The sequence below is a fragment of the Onychostoma macrolepis genome, chromosome 10 (assembly GCF_012432095.1).
Source record: "Onychostoma macrolepis isolate SWU-2019 chromosome 10, ASM1243209v1, whole genome shotgun sequence".
Classification (NCBI taxonomy): Eukaryota; Metazoa; Chordata; class Actinopteri; order Cypriniformes; family Cyprinidae; genus Onychostoma; species Onychostoma macrolepis.
The window spans coordinates 3104603-3125121 of NC_081164.1; the positions used below are offsets into that span (position 1 = coordinate 3104603).

The window sequence follows — 20519 nt, forward strand, 5'->3', positions numbered from 1 at the left end:
CAAAATGACTTTCAAATTATTTTTAAAGTGAAACACACTATTAGCGGGCTGCCTTGCTTTATTCTAACGCTTGTTAACAAAAGCAATATTAACACACATGGATTAGGTTTAAAGAAGTAAAACCTACTGTTTATATTAATACAATCTTTCACACTTGTGCTCTATATAAGGTTTCTATAATATTACTTGCTGTAGACTTCGATACCTATTTCATAAAGGGTGTGACATCTGACTTTTGCTGGTTTTTGTTGAGATGTCAAATATACAATTTCATGCTTAATCAAACTCAGACATGCAAACTGGAAGGTGCATTAACAATTTATGTTATTTAGACCTTAATTTGTCTCCATTTCAGAAAGAGCACAGACAACATACTTTCATTTGCAATGTTGTAAATGCTATGAAATTATGATTTCTGTATCAAAACTGACACTGGAACCATGTTGTCTGGTATTTAGTTACATTGTGTAACAGTGAACAAATCTCATAACACTTTACGATAATGCTTTACTTTAGGGACCAATTCTTACTATTAACTACTGTAGTTGGTTATTAGCATGCATATTACTAGCATAATGGCTGTTTATTAGTACTTATTCTAGATCCCTCCCTATACCATAAATTTAACAACTACCTTACTAACTGTTAATTAGCAGAAAATTAGGAGTTTGTTGAGGCAAAAGTCATATTTAATAGTTAGTTAATAGTGAGAATTGGTCCCCAAACTAAAGTGTAACCCACGTTACATTAATATGATCTTTGTGAAAGGTACATTATTGGTTAATAACTCATTAACAAATGCATTATAAAGCATTCATAGCCAGTTATAACAACTTTCAAGCAATTCCTGCCAAATTTTAACTCACATGCAAGAAACTCTTAAAGAATATTTTAATCTTTTTTTTTTTATTATTATTATTTTTTTTATAAACAAATGACCTTATATTGACAAGGATATGAAGAAATGCATGAGACCATTCTATTTTAATAGCAATGTTCTGAGCTGTAGTGCAAGTCTTTCACATTCCTTTCTAGTGGTACTCAAACATACTCCAACAAGACTCTTATAGAGCTTACTAATGACACTTCATTAGTGCTGGGTTTGCATTGGCACTTGCTGCAAACAACCTTCTTGAGCCACAAGCAAGTGACAAATTAGTAACGGTCTCTCAAGAACACAAATGTAAGACAGTTGCCCAAATGCAAATGTCTAAACTGATCTGTTAAGCAAAAGAGCCTTTGCTCTATAATAGTTTGGGCTCAAATTCAGACCCACACTTTCCAAATGCATTAAACATTGCATTAAATGTGATTAATGTAAGAACTGCAGTGTGTTTATGAGTCGACGAAAAGCTAATAATTAATTCAGTTATGAAAATTAAAAAAAATTTTTTAAACAAAAATCTTTCAAATAAAACAGTTGAATAATTATGAATAACTATGCACATTTAAAATTTTAATCTTATCCAGTTACGAGAACTCAATTTTTGGAATCTGATTACGTAATCTAAATGACCTATAATCAGTTTCTACCAAGCACTGATTACTTTTTAAATAGGCAATAGTTTATAATACTTTTAAATGTGATTTATTTGCATTATATTGGTCTATGGCTTGGATTTACAAAATCATGCAATTTGTATATATCAAAAATGCTTTAGTCACTGATTTAGGGGTGATTACAATTACCATTCGTCAACTAAGATTGCAAACACAATCATCATCCGTAAGTAATCAGACATGATTCATGACTTGTTTAGTTGGTGGTTTAGTATGTAAATGTTTTTGAGTTGAACATAAATCAAGCCACCACTTTTCCATGTGTACTCCAGAGAAGTTTAAAAACAGCCAAACAGCAAGTTTAAAAATTTCTGAACACCAACTTTGTGAGGCCCAAAAATGTACTTTTCAAATCTTTTAAGGTAATGTTTATTATTCATTTTTGTGCAAAGCCGTTTAGTTTAAGTGACGATCATGAGGGGATGTTTTCCAGGAAGATAGTCTGCAAAACAGTTTAGTTTTGTTGTAATAGCATTAGTTTATCCAAAGCTTTAGCAAGAAAGAATCTCCCAAAGAAACTCTGCTCGGCCTCCTATAATGACAACGGTGGCCTGCTGTTTTCTATGTTTATGGCTGCAGTTGTTCTGGAGATTGTCACAGCTCTTGGTCTGGATTCTTTCTGAAGTAGTGCACTGCCAGTTAAGATTATAATACTTAACTCTCAGTGAATTAACATGTATAACTGTATAATTTCATTGTATAGCAGATATTTTACCAGTCCTTGATTTTTGGAGTCTTCTGCCTTAGACTTGTGGTGCCATCAACCAGTCAATATTGTCAGGCTGTCATTTTCCTGCACCTCCCAAGGAGGTCTGTAATACCTGGAGAAAGCTATCCATTAGCACTTCAATTAATCTTAATGGAAGTCTACATTGTGTGCAATAGAAGTAAACATTTTCAATGGCAGTCAACAGAGAGAGAGATGTTCATTGCTTGTGGAGTGTGTAGTTATGCCATCATCATTCCATTTACAGCTTAGGTGATTGGTTACTTTAGAAACCGAGTATGTTTTGACCCTTGAGCAAAGAAAGAAGTATCAAAATCGCAAATGTTTGGAAATGCATTCACCATTTAAGAATGTGCCATTGAAGTGAATGAGAATGCAAACTGTTAGCATTCTCTAGGTGTCACAAATCTTGTTTACACTACTTTTTCTATTTATTTCAAACATTATATGTTTTAACTTGGAAATACCAGTTTGGAATTCAACTGTTATATGTCCCATATATCATTATAAATAAGACTGATACAGTGTTTAGCTCTGAGGATTTAGCTGTGGTGTTTATCCTACAGGACTGCCTGTTGCTGTGCTGCGACTGCTGCTAATTTTGCATGTGTGTGGAATGTGACAGCTGCAGTCGCATAAGTGCTCCGTACAAACTCAAAGGCATTCTTTGGTGCGATGGCTCCAGGCCTTCTTTATTATCAAGACAACACTCTCAAACCAGACTGCAACTCTGTCACACAGGCACCACAAGCTAAATTGCTAATTTTAGCATTGTTTGTAAGGGTAATCGATATAAATTCAATCCGCTTAAAACTGATGATTGTTGTAAACTCGCCCTTAACCTGATTTAGCCCTTAACCCTCCCCGCTAATGACTGGCTGACTATACGTTACTCTTTAATTACATGGTTATTTACCAAATACTTTTAAGCAACTCTTAAAAGCTCATGCTATGCTTCCTAATGGACAAAAGTTAGTGCACCCTGACCTGCTGAACACAAAATATTTATTTTAAAGAATCCTGGTAACCATTTAGTTGATGGTAGCCACTAGGTGCTTCCCAAATCGTGTACTTATGCACTGTCCTATGACGTTTTGCAGTATAAATAGTGCGAGTGGTGTGTTCACACTGAAAATTCCAAAAAGAAAAAGTGCACTTTAAATACCCGGATGATGCACTTAAATAACCGAAAGAAGGCAGTATGGAATGTTGGAGTGAAGTGTGGAACTTCATGTACTCAGCTGTCGCAGCTTTACTTACGCCGCGAAGGGGGAGGAGCTATCAGACTTTACTTAAATAATTCATACACTACACAGTTGAGTAAATAGTGCATAAGTACGCAGTGTATAGTGTGTCATTTGGGATGCAGCTACTGACTTCCATAGTATGGTAAAAAATGGCTGCCATCAACTGTTTGGTTATCAACATACATTTTTGGGTTAAGTCCATCTGTCATAATAACAAGAAACTGTGCTTTTAACCACAGGTTGTGAGATGTAGTTTCAGGCACACAGGCTTGCAAGTGTTCATTTCAACTACAGTTTTGGGAAACACAGAATAGATGAACTCTGTTGATAATGACAGAACTTGTGAACATAGTTTGCTAATGCTGCTTTCAGCAAACAAACCTCAGATCGGAGCTTGTAATTTCAGCCAGTTCTTGCTTTTATGTGCATCAGGTGTAGACCTAAGAGGCTATAAAGGCTGTCCTTGTTATTTCAAAATTGCCTGTCCAGTTGCTACACTAATTCTCTATTGGACAATTGGCCAACACCCCAAAACAGATGATGGTAGTGAACATTATCTAAATTCGATCTCATCATTCCTACTGTATGTTTGTTCATACTGATGATTTCATTGCCAATGACACTGTGACACATTACATGTATGTCTGCTGAACACACACACACACACACACACACACTCAGTTGGAGAAATCCATGACTGCAGACAACAGCTGCTGCAGCATCATCATCCTCCTCCTGCCGCCCTGGCTGCCGTTGCTATGGCAACCGCTCCGTGATGTCCAACCCTACAGTGGGAGGGCGAGGAAAAATGGAAGTACTCACTCATATGCCGGGGCTTTCCTCCGGAGAGGTGTGCCCATCATGGCTGCGTCTTCTCCCTCTTCCTCTGCGTTTCCTCGTCTGCTCTCCGCTGCTGTTACCAGCATCACCTTGGGAATGACAGCTCTCCTCCACCTTTTCCTGAGATTTCAGATGGATGCTGGATGCTGCAGCTCGCAGCTTCCGCTCTGTCTAGCCTGCAGGATGAGAGCGAGAGAGAGAGAGAGAGAGAAAAAGAGACAGGAGGGAGGGTCACATTTGTTTAACGTCTGATTTTATTGGTAGAGATTGTACTTCTCTTTGAACTTTCATTTGAGAATGTATTATTGCAGTAATTGTAATTAGAAATATATCATCAAATCTTCAGTCTCAAACTGCATTACATATATCACATTGAAAGCAATCTTCGATTTATGCATTACTGATTCATATTAAATGATTCCATATTTGATCCATATTACTGTAAGACAGTAAAAAGACTTAGAATGGATTGTCAAAAAATGTATGCATTGTTTATTGTTAAAGATTGTTTATTGTTTAATGTTTAACTAACCAATTTTCCATACTGCAGCTTTAAACTCCATTTTAATGGGAATTTGTAATTATTATATGTGTTTGTATGATCTGCATTTTAATTCCAAAAATTATATTGCCACATTGCCTTGAATTATAATACATTATTTTATTTTATTTTATTTTATTTCTTAAGATAATATCATTGTTATTGTGAATGTATGTGAGTATCTGTAATGAGAGCCCATGGAAATTTAGGTCTGGAACTCATGGACATCATCAGAGACTGGGTTTCCTATTTTGTGATGCTTTGCCAGGTCTTTACAGCAGACTTTAGTTGTTGTTTGTTTGTGGCTCTTTCTGCCTTTAATTTTGTCTTCAGCGAGTGAAATGCATGCTCAATCGGGTTGAGATCAGGAGATTGACTCGGCCATTGCAGAATATTATACTTTTTTACCTTCAAAAACTCCTGGGTTGTTTTTGCTGTATGTTTTGGGTCATCGTCCATTTGTACAATGAAGCGCCTCCCCAATCAACTTTGTTTCATTTGAATCTGGGCAGAGAGTATATCCCTGTACACTTCAGAATTCATCCGGCTGCTACTGTCCTCTGTCACATCATCACTAAATACCAGTAACCCAGTGCCACTGGAAGCAATGCAGCTCATGCATCACACTGCTTTGGTTTTGTTTTTGAAGCCTAACAATTGTCTGTTTCACCTGCATGGAGAGATCCTTTGTCCGCATGATGTGGTTCACAGCAACAGCGGATTCCCTTCAAATTAAAGCTCAGAGTGTGCACTTTAATTGTTCATTATATTACTGCAAATTAAATATATATGGACCTGACTATACATATATATATATACCTATAGGGGAAAACATTTACTGATGCTCAAGAAGGCAACACAATGCGTTAAGAGCTGGGGGGTGTAAACTTTTTTAATTGGATGATCAGGGTAAATTGTACTTATTGTATTTGTCTTCTGGGAAACATTTAAGTATTTAACCCTGTAACCCTTTGGCTCTTATACTGTATATATTGTCATGTTAGGGTTAGGGTTAGGGTTGGGGTTGAAACGAGGCACAAGACGAAGGGATGATGCAAAACAGTGTCTTTAATGATAAATCCTTGAACAGAACACGGGAGAACGGCGGAGACAATGACCACAACACAACATTAACACAAGACATGGGAACTGAGGAAAACACAGGGCTTATAAACACATGGAACGTGATCAGGGAGAACTGAAACAAGTGAGAAGTAATCAAGGATAATAAGGAACTCAGGTGCAAGGAATCATAAAGCAATCAAACTAAACAAGAACAGGAAAAAGACCATATAAGGAAAACTAGGAACACAAACAGGGACAAAACAAACCCAAAACAGACCATAAATGTGACATTACTACCCCCTACTGGAAGGCGCGTCCTGCGCCGTAACAATACCACCGGGGAGGGGGGTGGGCGCCCTGGAGGCTGGTGCAGGACAGGGACACGGGGAATACCTCCAGGGCGGAACAGACAGTACCGCGATCAGGGGACTCGAGGCGTCATGGCGGGGCAGACAGTCCAGGGAGCCATGGCGGTGCAGGGAGTTTGGGAGGCCATGGCGGAGCAGATAGTTCAGGAGGCCATGGCGGTGCAGGGAGCTCATCTTTCGGCCCGGCCTCTCTGGCCGGAGCCCTATAACCCCTCCCCAAAAATTCCTTGGGGGAACTAACGGGTTCCAAGGGCCTCAGTGGGCTAGACTCAGGCACAGGAGCCCTCCTTGGGCTAATCTCAGGAACAGGAGCCCTCTCGGGGCTATCCACAGGAACAGGAGCCCTTCCTGGGCTAGGCTCGGAAGCTGAGGCCCTCTCTGGGCATGACGAGAGCACAATAGCCCTCCTTGGGCTGGACGTGGAGTCAGGTGCCCTCTCAGGATTAACTCAGGAACCGCTTCCATAGAAGCAACAGGAGAAGCAGACGGCTTGGGAATGGCCTCCGCGGACATGACTAGAGAAGCCACCTGCCCCAGATGAGCCTCCATGGACAAGACAAGACAAGACTTTAAAATATGGCTTCAGGGGACATGACTTGACTCTGCTCAGGGGCTGGAGCCATCTTTGGAGTGAACTCTGGGGCTGGAGCCGACACTGGAGCGAACTCTGGGGCTGGAGCTGACACTGGACACTATCTATCTGAGTTAGTGCTGGCTGCAGATAAAGTCCTAATTGCTGGTGATTTTAATATGTTCATAATGATAAAGATTCGTTAGGATCAGCATTTATAGACATTCTAAACTCAATTGGTGTTAAACAACACGTGTCAAGACCTACTCATTGTCAAAATCATATTCTAGATTTAATACTGTCATATGGAATTGATGTCAGTGGCGTTGAAATTTTGCAGCAGAGCGATGATGTCTCAGATCATTATCTAGTTTCGTGTATATTCCATATAGCTAAATCTGTGAAGCCAACTCCTTGTTACAAATATGGTAGAACCATCACTTGTACCACAAAAGACTGCTTTAGAAATAATCTTCCTTACTTATCTCAGTTCCTTAGCATATCGAATAGCTCAGAACAACTTGATGTTGTAACAGAAACTATGGACTCTTTCTTTTCTAGCACTTTAGATAAGGTTGCTCCTTTACGCTTAAGGAAGATTAAGGAAAAGAGTCCAACACCGTGGTATAATGAGCATAGTCGGGCCCTAAAGAGAGCAGCCCGGAAAATGGAGAGCAGCTGGAGAAAAACAAAATTAGAGGTATTTCATATTGTTTGGCGGGAAAATACTCTCTCCTACAGGAAAGCCTTAAAAACTGCTAGATCTGCTTACTTTACGTCTCTTTTAGAAGAAAACAACCACAACCACAAGTATTTATTCAATACAGTGGTTAAATGAACAAAAAATATAACATTAGCAGGTGCAGACATCCAGCAGCACAGTAGTAATGACTTTATGAACTACTTTACTTCCAAGATCGAAACTATTAGAGATAAAATTATAACCATGCAGCTGTTAGTCACAGTATCGCATCAGATAGTACACTATAGATCCCCTGAGGAACAATGTCACTCATTCTTGTGATTTAAACTGGTTAAATAATCTAAACCAACAACCTGTATGTTAGACCCTGTTCCATCTAAGCTCCTAAAAGAGGTGCTTCCAGAAGTAATAGATCCTCTTCTTAATATATTTAACTCATCATTGTCATTAGGATATGTCCCAAAAACCTTCAAACTGGCTGTTATTAAGCCTCTCATTAAAAAAAAAACACAACTTGACCCCAAAGAATTAATTAATTACAGACCGATCTTGAATCTCCCTTTTCTGTCAAAGATATTAGAAAAGGTAGTATCATCACAACTATGTTCCTTCTTAGAGAAAAATGACATATGTGAGGATTTCCAGTCAGGTTTTAGACCATATCATAGTACTGAGACTGCTCTCATTAGAGTTACAAACGACCTGCTTTTATCATCTGATCATGGTTGTATCTCTCTGTTAGTGCTACTGGATCTTAGCGCCGCATTTGACACTATCAACCACACCATTCTTTTAAATAGACTAGAAAATTATGTTGGCATTAGAGGAAGTGCACTGGCATGGTTCAAATCGTACTTCTCTGACCGCCATCAATTTGTGGCAGTAAATGAAGAGGTATCATACCAATCACAAGTGCAGTATGGAGTACCTCAAGGCTCAGTACTTGGCCCCTTACTTTTCACGCTTTACATGTTACCCTTTGGAGATATCATTAGGAATCATGGTGTTAGCTTTCACTGTTATGCTGATGATACCCAGCTCTATTTTTATTCGCGACCTGATGAAACTTACCAATTTGCAAAACTAACAGAATGTATAGTTGATATCAAAAACTGGATGACTAGCAATTTCTTACTGCTAAATTCTGAAAAAAAAGAGGTGTTAATTATTGGACCAAAAACTTTTGCATGTAATAACCTAGATCACTGTCTAATACTTGACGGCTGCTCTGTAAATTCTTCGTCATCAGCTAGGAACCTAGGCGTACTTTTTGATAGCAAACTTTCCTTCGAAAAACATGTTTCCCACCTTAAAAATATATCTAAATTAGGGCCTATGCTCTCAGTGTCAAATGCAGAAACATTAATTCATGCGTTCATGACCTCGAGGCTAGATTATTGTAATGCTTTATTTGCTCTGCACGTTTAATAAACAAACTCCAGCTGGTTCAAAATGCAGAAGCTAGAGTTCTTACTAGAACCAGGAAGTATGACCACATTAGCCCGGTTCTGTCAACACTGCACTGGCTCCCTATTAAACGTTGTATACATTTTAAGATCTTGCTAATTACCTATATTGGCACCCCAGTATTTGAGTGAGCTCTTATCATATTATAGTCCGTCCAATACCTAGAATATCAAAATCAGCACCTAGAGATGACCTCTACAGCCCTGAACGACAGCGGAGACGAAGACAACTAGATGAGCCCCAGAGACTGATCCCCAGTGAAGACCCTGTCTCCTAGACAGCCATCGGGACAAGACCACAGGAACCAGATGACTCCTTTACACAATCTGACTCTGCTTTGACCTAGATTTAAACTGCTGATTTTGTCTGGCCAGAGGAGAATAACACTATTTCGACAAACTATTTCCTCGTCTAAATACTGTAAAGCTGATATAAAGCCACCCAGCTTTATATCAAGCTGAGGTGAAGCTGCTTTGACACGATTTGCATTGTTAAACTTGACTTTGGAGAGGCCGGCGGACTAGAGGGAGCCGCAGCCGGCAGGCTTAAGTGAGCGGCAGCCCGCAAACTTGACTTTGGAGCGGCCGGCAGGCTTGGTTGAGCCGCAGCCAGCGGTCTTGACAGATGAACAGCCAGCAGACTTGACTGAGGATTAACCGGCGGGCTTGAGTGAGCCGCAGCTGGCAAACTTGAATGATGAGTGGCTGGATAACTTGACAGATGAGCGGCCAGAGGACTCACAGCACTCGCGGCGATCCCACTGAACTCCCACGCTTATAAACACATGGAACGTGATCAGGGAGAACTGAAACTGGTGAGAAGTAATCAAGGATAATAAGGAACTCAGGTGCAAGGAATCATAAAGCAATCAAACTAAACAAGAACAGGAAAAAGAACATAAGGAAAACCAGGAACACAAACAGGGGCAAAACAAAACCAAAACAGCCAGAGGGTTACAGGGTTAAATACTCCTAATAATAATTAGGACAATAACACACAACACAATTACTAAAACTTTCATTTAAAATAAACCCCCCCCACAAACTCCACTCTCGACTCCAAAAATTAAATTAATAATAATAATAATAATAACATTATTATTATTATTAAAAATAATAATCATTAATTTGAGGCCCAGAAGTGTTTGACCAGATGTCTGGTTGGAGAACTGCTGGCGGTATGGAATAGCTGTAGCTGTAGGTATAAGAACTGTAAACACACATCTTTTATAAATCACTTTTGCTAAATAGCAAATACCAAAGAACTTTAGGAAGTCAATTCAATGTCATTTAACTGGAGTAAAGCAATGACTTTAAAATATTCTCTAGACAGTGGGATTGGGCTGCACTGCTCTTAAAAGACAAGAGCGAGGTCACATTCCACTCAAGTGTTCGGAGCTTCTGCGTGCCGGGGTGTCACACACTCGGATGCTTGTGATTATGTCAAGTTAGTACCTCGAGTTATCAAACTGTCTGGAATGCTTAGACTTTAGATGTGTTTGTGCCTTATTTGGCTTTAGCAACATTTAACTACACTAACTCTCCTTTTAGGAGAGCACTTTGTGTACAAAACTATACTTAACTATAAGATTACTATTAACTACTAGATTACTACTAGATTAAAGACTTCATAGCAGCAGTCTGTGTATACAATCAATAGTCTTTATAGTGTTAGGGAGCTAAAGGAGCTAAAATTATGTTTGTATTTAATACTTCAAGTATTGTAAGTATTACAGTAACTTTTATTTACAATTTTTATTTATTATCATTATAATTATTATTATTTTTTTTTACATTTTCTGAACAAAATATACATATGCACATGGGTTAATATATACTATATTGGTGAATTGCCAATGTATAGCCTATAAACCTTAAATTATTTTCATACAGTAAATATGAATTACATTAATATATTTTTATGGGGTAAAGTGTGACACATGCTTTGAAGTAAGTTGTGTCAATGGCTCAGCTAATATTAATAGTAAGTTTGGCATACTAATACAAATGCTGAAAGTGGTTTTAGAATAATTAAATATTCTCAATATTCATTTTCATTTGAATTTTCTCTGAACGTTCCAGATTTTTAACAGTTTAAACTTTTTTTCTTGGTTATGTGAACGCTAGACAAAACATTAAGAGAATGTCCCATAAATATTGCGCAAACATTATGGGAATGTTCATTTTGAATTTTCTTTGAACTAACTGTCTCGTAATTAGGAATGTTTCACAAAAATGTTAGACAATCGTCCGACTAAAATGTTTCAGAAAAACATTCCTTGAACATTAATAATGTTTTTCTGCTAATACCTTGAGAACATTATTAATCGACAAACATTCCATTAACGTTACTGTAAGAATGTTTGTTTATAATTTTGGTAGAACCTTACCAGAGTATTAGTTAACGTTCTGAGAACGTTTCCTGTTTGCTGGGAAGTGAAGGATAAGAGAGAAAGCATCATTATACAGTTAACTGAAGTCACATGAACAAAGCTGCGGCGCTACTACTAACATACTCACTTCTCTCAGGTCTTCAGCAAGCTCTGTGCTGTTACATGAGCCTCTGCATTCCTCGGATGGCTGACAGTCCAAAGTGTCCGTTTCACTTGTTTGCCCAGCTCTGGGGTCCCGAGGCCCATCCCTGAGGCTTACCAGGATATCAGGAGCGTGTGCTGCACCTCTCAGCGTTAATTTGGTGGGGTTTGTTTTTTTGCCAGACCTTGAGACCCATCAGCTGCACATGTTCCTCATGTTCACAGTACAAAAGCACCACAGAGTCCCAAACAGCATTAAACAACTGTAAATGGGGGCGTAAGGGACAAGGCCATTTATGTAAGCGACAGAGGCTCACACGCTGATACAATGTTAGCTTTGTTGGCGACTCTTTCTGGAATTTTTCTGCAGTGAAGGGGCCTTTCAGCCGTCACCTCATCAGTAATCTATTTAAGGTCGTTCAGGATTCGGTGATGCTAGCATCGGCACTAGAGGACAAAAAGTAAAATGACCTTTTGATCATAACTTTTAAGTTACTCTTTTTCAAAGAAATTAATTGGTTTGTTTGGATGCATTAAAATTGATTAAAAAGGACAGTAAAGACATTTATGATGTTACCATACAAAAGATTTTGATTTAAAAATTCTGTTCTTTTGAACTTTCTATTCATTGAATATTACTGAAAAAATGGTTTCTACAATAATATGAAGCGCGACTGTTTCAGAAATGTTTCTTTAGCAGCAAATCAGCACATTAGAGTGATTTCTGAAGGATCATGTGACACTGAAGATGATGCTGAAAATTCAGCTTTTATCACTGAAATCAATTACAGCTTACAACATATTACAATAAAAAAACTGTTATTTTAAATTATAATATTATTTCACAATATTACTGTTTTTACCGTATTTTTAATCAAGTAAATGCAGCCTTGATGAGCAGAAGAGACTTTTTTTTCAAAAAACATAAAAAAACAAACAAACTTCTGAATAGTGGTGCATATGAAATATTAGTAACAATGTAGTTTAGGGGCCAGTTCTCACTATTAACTGGTTTCTTATTAGCATGAATATTACTAGTATATCAGCAGTAGTACTTTTAAAATACATACTAATGCCTTATTCCACACAGCCATATTTTAAATCCATTAATCCTACACCATATCTAAACTTAACAACTACCTCACTAACTATTATTAAGCAGCAAATTAGGAGTTTACTGAGGTAAAAGCCATATAATAATAGTTAGTTAATAGTGAGAATTGGACCCCAAACTAAAGTGTGGTCTTTTAAATCTAGTCTTCAAATAACCAGATTTCCTTTACCTGCAAAGTTAGTAAAAAATGAAATTACAGTATAACATAGCAACATAATGAAAACATGCGATCTTTTAAATCCTAATTTAAAGGGATAGCTCACCCTAAAATGAAGATTCACTCACCGTCATGTTGGTCCAAACTTGTATGAGTTAACCAAACAGTTGTGGCACCTACTGACTGGACAAAAACACATTTCACAAAATATAATTTTGTATGTTCCACACAAGAAAGCAAGCCATACAGTTGACGTGGGTGAGTAAATGATGACAGAATTTTAAGTTTGGGGTGAACTCTTTAAACGACCAATTTTGTACTAAAGATGCTTAAACTCCATTGGTTTAGGATATTGTTAAGTGGACCTATTTTGTATGTAATTTATACTTCCTCTTCAAACCCCTCAGTAAAACCTAGCTTATACGTTGTAATTGCTTTGGGTTGTAAATCAATAGTTCTCAGTGTTAAAAGCTTAGAATGCTTTAAATCTGTCACAGTAGGCAATTGCAAATCTACTTCATTCCACACTGTAGTTTAACAACCAATTGGTTAAAACTCTTAAGAACAGCAGGCAACTCATAAAATCTGCTGGACTTGTACCAATGAGGTAGCAAAGACAAAGGCTGTTTACATACTATTAATAAAATAAAAGTGCTGTTTTACATACAAAGCTGCAGATAAAGTAAGCAATTGTTCACTTAAAAAAAATTAAGGACCTAATAAAAAAATTATTAGGACCTTATGGATATTTTATTTTACCTTATTTATTTTATTAATACATCCAGACATTATTCTTAAATTAAAAATGACTTTATTACAGTCATTTAAAAAAAAAAATATTATTACAATAAAATATTATTGCAATACAATTTTGTTTTTGAAATGAACGCAATGCCTGATGCATAAATACTTTAATTTAAATAATATTTTAAATAATATGTAATTTATTTATTCATTCATTTATTAAATACTTTTTAACAAATTATAATACATTTAGATATAAAATATAATAAATAAATAAAATAACTTTGAGTCCTAAAATAACAAAAATTAAGTAATTTTGTATTTTTTTTTTACTACTTTTAATTCTTTTGATTTTGTGGTTCAACCTTATATTTGGGATTAAGTTATAGCATGTATATATACCACTTATCCCTAGAGATTTCTCTAATGTCACAAGTCTACAGAAATGTCATTCATATCTACACATCTCTGTTTCACGTGTAAGTTAAATAATGCAACAGCAGAGGGCAGCATTTCTATACAAATTACAGGCATTGAACTGAGAACTTGAATTGAGTGTAATATAGCAGCATCCACTTTTACTGGTGATAGTGGTTTGCCACATAGTTACCGTTTGATGCAAATGATCTAAACCCTGCTAAATGTATTATAATCACTATGTGAAATTGTAATTGCTGTTGGTTACATAAAACATTCATGCAAAATGTAAGACATTCAGCTTGATGCGTTACTGTATGTTGTGCATCTCAGGAGGTTTACAGCCTAAAAACAGACAGAATGTGTGTGATCTCAACACGTGTGACACATCTCTGGGCCAACTGTCGCTTTTGCTTCTTTCCAGATTCACACAATCATGCAGCTGATCCTTACACTCCAGCAGGCCAGATCAGTCCGTTCCCTCTGAGCATGAGCAGAAATCACAGCGCAGGAAAACAAGCGTTCTGTGCAATCAATTTCTCACGCCGAATCATTTTCTTCACCCTCATATTTTATTGTTTTGATTGTGTTTGTGCACATAAACAGAGCAATCTTTCCACAGGCATGGAACGAATGCCACCTTTAATGCCCTTCATCTCAAATTTTTATTTCTGTTATTGGTGCGATTAAATACAAATGAATGCATTGCTGAATAATTCATAGCGTATTATTTGCTGAGCTTTTGAGTCCAACCAGTGTTTTACTGTTCATTATCACGCTTCATTTTGTTCAAAACAAGATGCTCAGCGGTTATACTTTCTTCAAACTATCGCTGTGGCCCAATTTGCACAAACAGTATCCCAGCTAACAGGGAATGTTCTCGCAACATTCATTAGGCCTAATGTTTTTTAAGAGTTATATAAATGTTAGGACAAACAATTAGTGTTTATGGAGCATTCTTATACGTTCTCATTGACAGAAAGAAAGAAAACATAGATCAACACTTTCTTACGATGTTATTTGTACCTGATGGACATTCTAAACAATATTGCAATCACTACATTTTGGGTGAAAATAAAGTTAGTACACTGAAAAGTTTTTAAGGTAAGTGGTTGCAAACAATTGATTTCAGCTACATTTAAATTTTTTTTTTGAAAGTTAGTCAACTAAATTTGTTTATTTAAATATAACTAAAATGAATGGATTGCAACCACTTACCTTAAAATGTTTTACTAAATTCAATAATTTTTTATTTTTTTTTATAGTGTAGAATGCTGCAATAAACATTTTTGTAACCATTAAATACTGGACATCTAAATGTTCTTAGAATATTAAAAATAAGCATTCAAATAACGTTATATTATCTGTAAAAAAAAAGTTAGTAGAACATTTCAAGAAACGTTTGTGTAACCTTTAAAGACGTTATAATTATGACAAGAAAGCACAATTTTTATGTGCTTAAAATATTAAAAATAACAGTTCAAATAACATTATATTATCTGTAAAAATAACGTTAGTAGAGCATTGTAAGAAACGTTTTTTTTTTTTTACCTTTAAAATCGTTACATCATGACAAGAAAACTAAATTATAATGTGCTTAAAATATTAAAAATAAACGTTCAAATAATGTTAGATTTTGGGTAAAAAGTAGAACATTGTAAAAACATTTTTTGTAACCTTTAAAGTACTTTCTAATCACAGAAAGAAAACTGGACATTTCAAAATTTCAGAAACATTTCATAACAGTGTTCCCACAATGTTTTTATAACCTAAAATCGTTGGCTTGGATACTGGAATAAAATTAAAATAAGACTTACCACATCCCACATAACTGGATATTGAAAAAAAGTATGCTCTACAAAGTGAGCCAGCTTTTTTTTTGCCTCATATTTCACATTCTTTTTGAAGACTGGCAACACAGGTGTATCATGTAGTCATCAAAACGGCTCTGGCTGCAGGTTCAAAAGTGTCCCGTCTTCAATAACATGAAGTGTAGCTGAGGAAGAAAGGAGCGTTTGTCAATCACCGCGTTTGAATAATTTAGCCAGTGTGATGTAAGAAGAAGACCTCCATTAAGCAGTGTTACTTATAATTTAGTTGAGCAAACGACTTTGATCTGAGCCTGTCTGAACTGTTTTGGATATCTTTTGGAAATCTCTGAGATGCCGACAGCACGTCTGAGGAAGACAGCCATGAATTTTTCAACTGCAAGGTGAACATCCACAGATGTTTGAACGTGATCTCATGATAATTCGTATGTATTTTACGTAAAATGTGGTTCTATAAAACGTACATTTACTTACGTTTTTACAGGCACTAAAACGTACAATACTTACGTATTTTCAGCATTTAAACGTACAAAACTGACGTATTGACGACATCTAAAAATGAATCCTTATGAATATTGAAAATTAAATTGTTTACTCGTTTACTTAATACGAAATGATAGCATTTCGTTTTGTTTTGTGATTTCTGCTGCCAGCTCGTTTCCAAGAATAGGCCTACATAATGTTAAACAAGACTTCACTTTAAACCTTAAAATAAATAACATTTGAAATTGTTTAACCTTTACTTGTCATGTAATGTTTATTTTGTTTGCCATGGGCCACAAAAGGCCGACATGCTGTGACTGACAACAGAACTATAAAAAAAAACACCAAAACCACAACATAATTACTTAATGAAACGATTTTATTCGTGCACTGTAATCCAGATCTTCAGAATCCACAGGACTGCGAGGAACAGACCCAAATCCAAGCCTTTATTCGACGATCTTCATCTCCATCCCGAGCAGCGAGTCCAGCGACCGTAAACAGCAAAGCCCGCGCTGACTGACGCGTTCGTTACAAATTCAAATATTGCCGCTTCACACTACAGGTTTTACGGCAGGATAATCGAACGCTCATTGGCTCTCGCCCATAGACATATGCTGCGTCCCAATTCGCCTACTTATACTATGCCCTAAAAGTATGTACTCTTTTTGTGAAGAAAAAGTACATACTTTTGAGTATGTAGCAGAATAGTAGGCAGGCTTTGGGACATACTACTTCGTCATAACTGCCTCTTTAACGGACATTCTGTTGCTCAGTTACTGCATCCTGTCACTGTTTAAACTGCCCTGTTAATCATCTTATCACAGTTAACATCATCCACATTTCGTTTAATTTGATTTCCTACCATACTGGAGAGAAATAAAGCAGCACATCGCGGGTCTTTCACGCCGAGAACTCTGCTCATGTGTTTGCATAATGATGCATTTAAAAGTTAATGACCAAACGTATCGTTATAAAAGTTCACAGTGTTGCTGCAGATGAAATATAACGTGGATAACTTTAAATTAATATTTTTTAATCAGGTTAGACATTGATTATTTATCACTCAAATCACTTTCTCTACCTGTCTGTTGGTCTCGCATATCCGCCATGTTTGTAGTTTTTTTAACACGTTTTATGCGTGTTTGAAGTTCTGATCGATTCCTCGTCCACCGCACAATGTGTTGTGGGCAATATTAGCAGTTAGAGTGTGCATCGATCTGTACTTCGAATTCTAACTGGAAGTAGTAGACCATCCGGGAATCTTTGGCATACTTTTTTAAACATACTGTGATTTGGGACATACTAATTCTATTTTCGAATACTATTTAGGACGGATAGTATGCGAATTGGGACGCAGCAAATACTTATATGTCTATGCTCTGGCCTGTATTCGTCACAGATTGCGACATGCTGTGTTTCTGGTGAGGTGTGTATTTGAATGATGCTAGCACGCGCGCGCCTTCAAGAGTTCACTGAGAGCCAGAGGATCGGGAAAATAATCTGGGTAATATTTTCAACAACATAAATTCTGCTCTTTATCTCACACAAATCTACTGTATTCCGCCAGAGAGGACTGCGGCTGCAACGCATCGTCATTTGGATTACTTTTGGTAGTGCTTTTGAAATTTTTGCAATAAATAAATGATTGTAATTGTATTTATATTTATCTGTCTGTCATGTTTTTCTTATAACGTTACTGTACAGAAATAGCTATGTTTAGGTTTAGATGTAGGAGTGGGATTAGCGACTATAAAAACATTTTTAATGCTATATTGTTACTAAAATGGTTATTTTCCTGCATGTTTCGGTCAATTGCGTTTTATATCCTTTTATATTCGCTGTAAAATGGGTAGGTTTAGGTTTGGGGGTAGGTTAAGGGTCTAAATCGCTTATTGATAAAATGCTAAAAATGCATTGATTCGAATATCTTAATTATATAAAAGATACGTAAATATTTTTACGTTTTTTAGCTAAAAATATGTATCGATTTGTACGTTTTAAATGTTGAAAAACGTCTAAATTGTACGTTTTAGCATAAATAAAAACATACAAAAATGTACGTTTTGTGCTTGTAAATGTTATGTATTAATACCCACGTATGAACATGAGACCAGGCTGGATGTTTTTAACCATGCATGGTTTGTATTAGCTCACACATGGGCCTTGATTTTAGATTTTTTTGCGCTAATTAGCACTAATTAGATAACAACAAAGCCCTGTTCACACCAAGAACGATAACTATAAAGATAACGATATTAGCGTCCACACCAGCGAACGATAGAGTCTGTTTATTCTAAACGCACGTGCCTCTGCCGCTTTAAATTCTCCAGCTGCTTGGATTCTGATTGGATGTCAATGTTTGTATCGTTCATCAGCTGCAAAAAATCGTTCTGAAAGTGATTCCAACGATATTGTTTCTCTGTGCCTTTATCATTATAGTTGTGGTGTGGGCTCTGCTATTCTTTAATATTGAGAATGATTTTTAGAACGATATCTTTATAGTTATTGTGCTTGGTGTGAACGGGCCTTAACATCAACAACTTCTGGAGATGCAACAACAATACAGTAATGCTGGGATGACATATGTTATTTTTGTAGGCCAAAACCCAGAAACAAGTTAGCATTTTAGCATCTCCGGTTCCATCATCCTGAAGTCAATATGTTTTTAAAATAAGTTTTTAGTTTAATAGTAGGTTAAACTAATGTAATATAAGCTTGTTAATATGTGAAGTTGAAGTCATGCAACTGTGGCATAGTTTATTTATAGTCTAGCCTTTTACTTCTGGTGATTGTATTCAGGTTTCATAAAAGTTGTGCTCATTTGTTAATATTATCATGATGAATGTGTAGCAACAGCTCGATCTCACGGCAGTTCGTACATATTTTACGAGGTGGCTAATTCGTACAACCTCACTCGTACAAATTCATACGATTTTTGCCAAATCGTACATATTTTACGAGTTGCACAATTCGTATGAATTTGTACGAATGACCTACACCTACCAGTCACTGGGGTTTAGACAAACCGTACAAAACCGTACGAGTGAGGTCGTACAAATTTGTACGAATTAGCCACCTTGTAAAATACGTACGAATTGGCCGTGAGATAGCGTTGGTAGGAATCATAAACTTTTGATGGTCACAGAATTTATTTTCTGAAATAATCCAAAAGCCAGTGGAAAAATCATTTTGGGATTCTGTCCAGAGAAACAGGATGATGTGGACGTCTGGGTTGATCTACAAAGATACGTCAACACTGTGGCTCTCTATAGATGTCGATGAATGTTTGTGTGAGCATTCGGCTGTACATACTCTTTTGATTTGAGCCAGTGCAAACCACGAGACATGCCAGAAACCTCCTAGTTACACCCTTTCAATCACCCACAACACCCTGGGAGGTTTAGCTGCAACCTGATCCCAAAAAAAGAGCCAGGAACTTGAAGGTGAGTTGTAACTCCAAAAGGGGGTTAGTGTTAGGCCCAAGTGGTGCTCACTGCAGAGCCAACTGGGTCAAAATGGGTGGAGCTTGACTCCGTTAATTTTAGGGTGTAGCTCAGGGGTGTCAAACTCAGTTCCTTGGGGGCCGCAGACTTGTAGGGTTTAGTTCCAACCCTGCTCCAACACACAAAACATGTAGTTTTCAAATAAGCCTGAAGGACTTGATTAGCTGGATCAGGTGTGTTTAATTAGGGTTGCATCGAAACGCTACAGGGCTCCGGCCCTCCCAAGAACTGAGTTTGACACCCCTGGTGTAGCTGGAGCTTCAAGCTCCACCCATTAGGGCCAGAGAAGGGGAGCTGGACTATGTTAAGCTCCACCCACTGGCTCTGCAGAGAGCAGCCTCTTGTTAGACCACCTATTTTTAGAGCCCTCACCTGCCAGGCTGAAGCTATATTCCTCTCACTTTTGCAAGACAAGCAATTTTCCTCAGAGCTTCCTCAAAATTTCTTTAATAATATATATTTTTTTTTATTTGTAATGTACAATTTTTACACTCTAGGAAAAAGGTACAAAAACTGTCACTGGGGTGGTACTTTTTCAAAATGTACGCCTTATTTACCCCTAAAAGGTGTATATTAGCAGTGTTGGGGGTAACATATTACAAGTAACGTGAGATATGTAATCAGATTAGTTTTCTGAAGTAACTAGT

General features: G+C 37.0%; 1 protein-coding gene across 7 annotated transcripts in view; it reads right to left on the reverse strand.

The window, feature by feature from the left end:
* The window catches only part of LOC131548507 (A-kinase anchor protein 2), a 100626-nt gene extending 88774 nt beyond the window's left edge, over positions 1–11852 (reverse strand). For 4 of the 7 annotated variants that reach the window (XM_058789826.1, XM_058789824.1, XM_058789829.1 and 1 more), the window contains exons 1-2: positions 11609–11852; positions 4357–4550 (exon numbers count right to left, since the gene is read on the reverse strand). In XM_058789826.1, the coding sequence (XP_058645809.1) occupies positions 4357–4460 (104 nt within the window). In that variant the 5' untranslated portion in view covers positions 4461–4550; positions 11609–11852. Of the gene's footprint in view, positions 1–4356; positions 4551–11478; positions 11518–11608 lie in introns of all 7 variants that reach the window. The other 3 variants (XM_058789831.1, XM_058789830.1, XM_058789825.1) reach the window with 2 other exon arrangements.
* Between the last annotated feature and the right edge of the window lie 8667 nt (positions 11853–20519).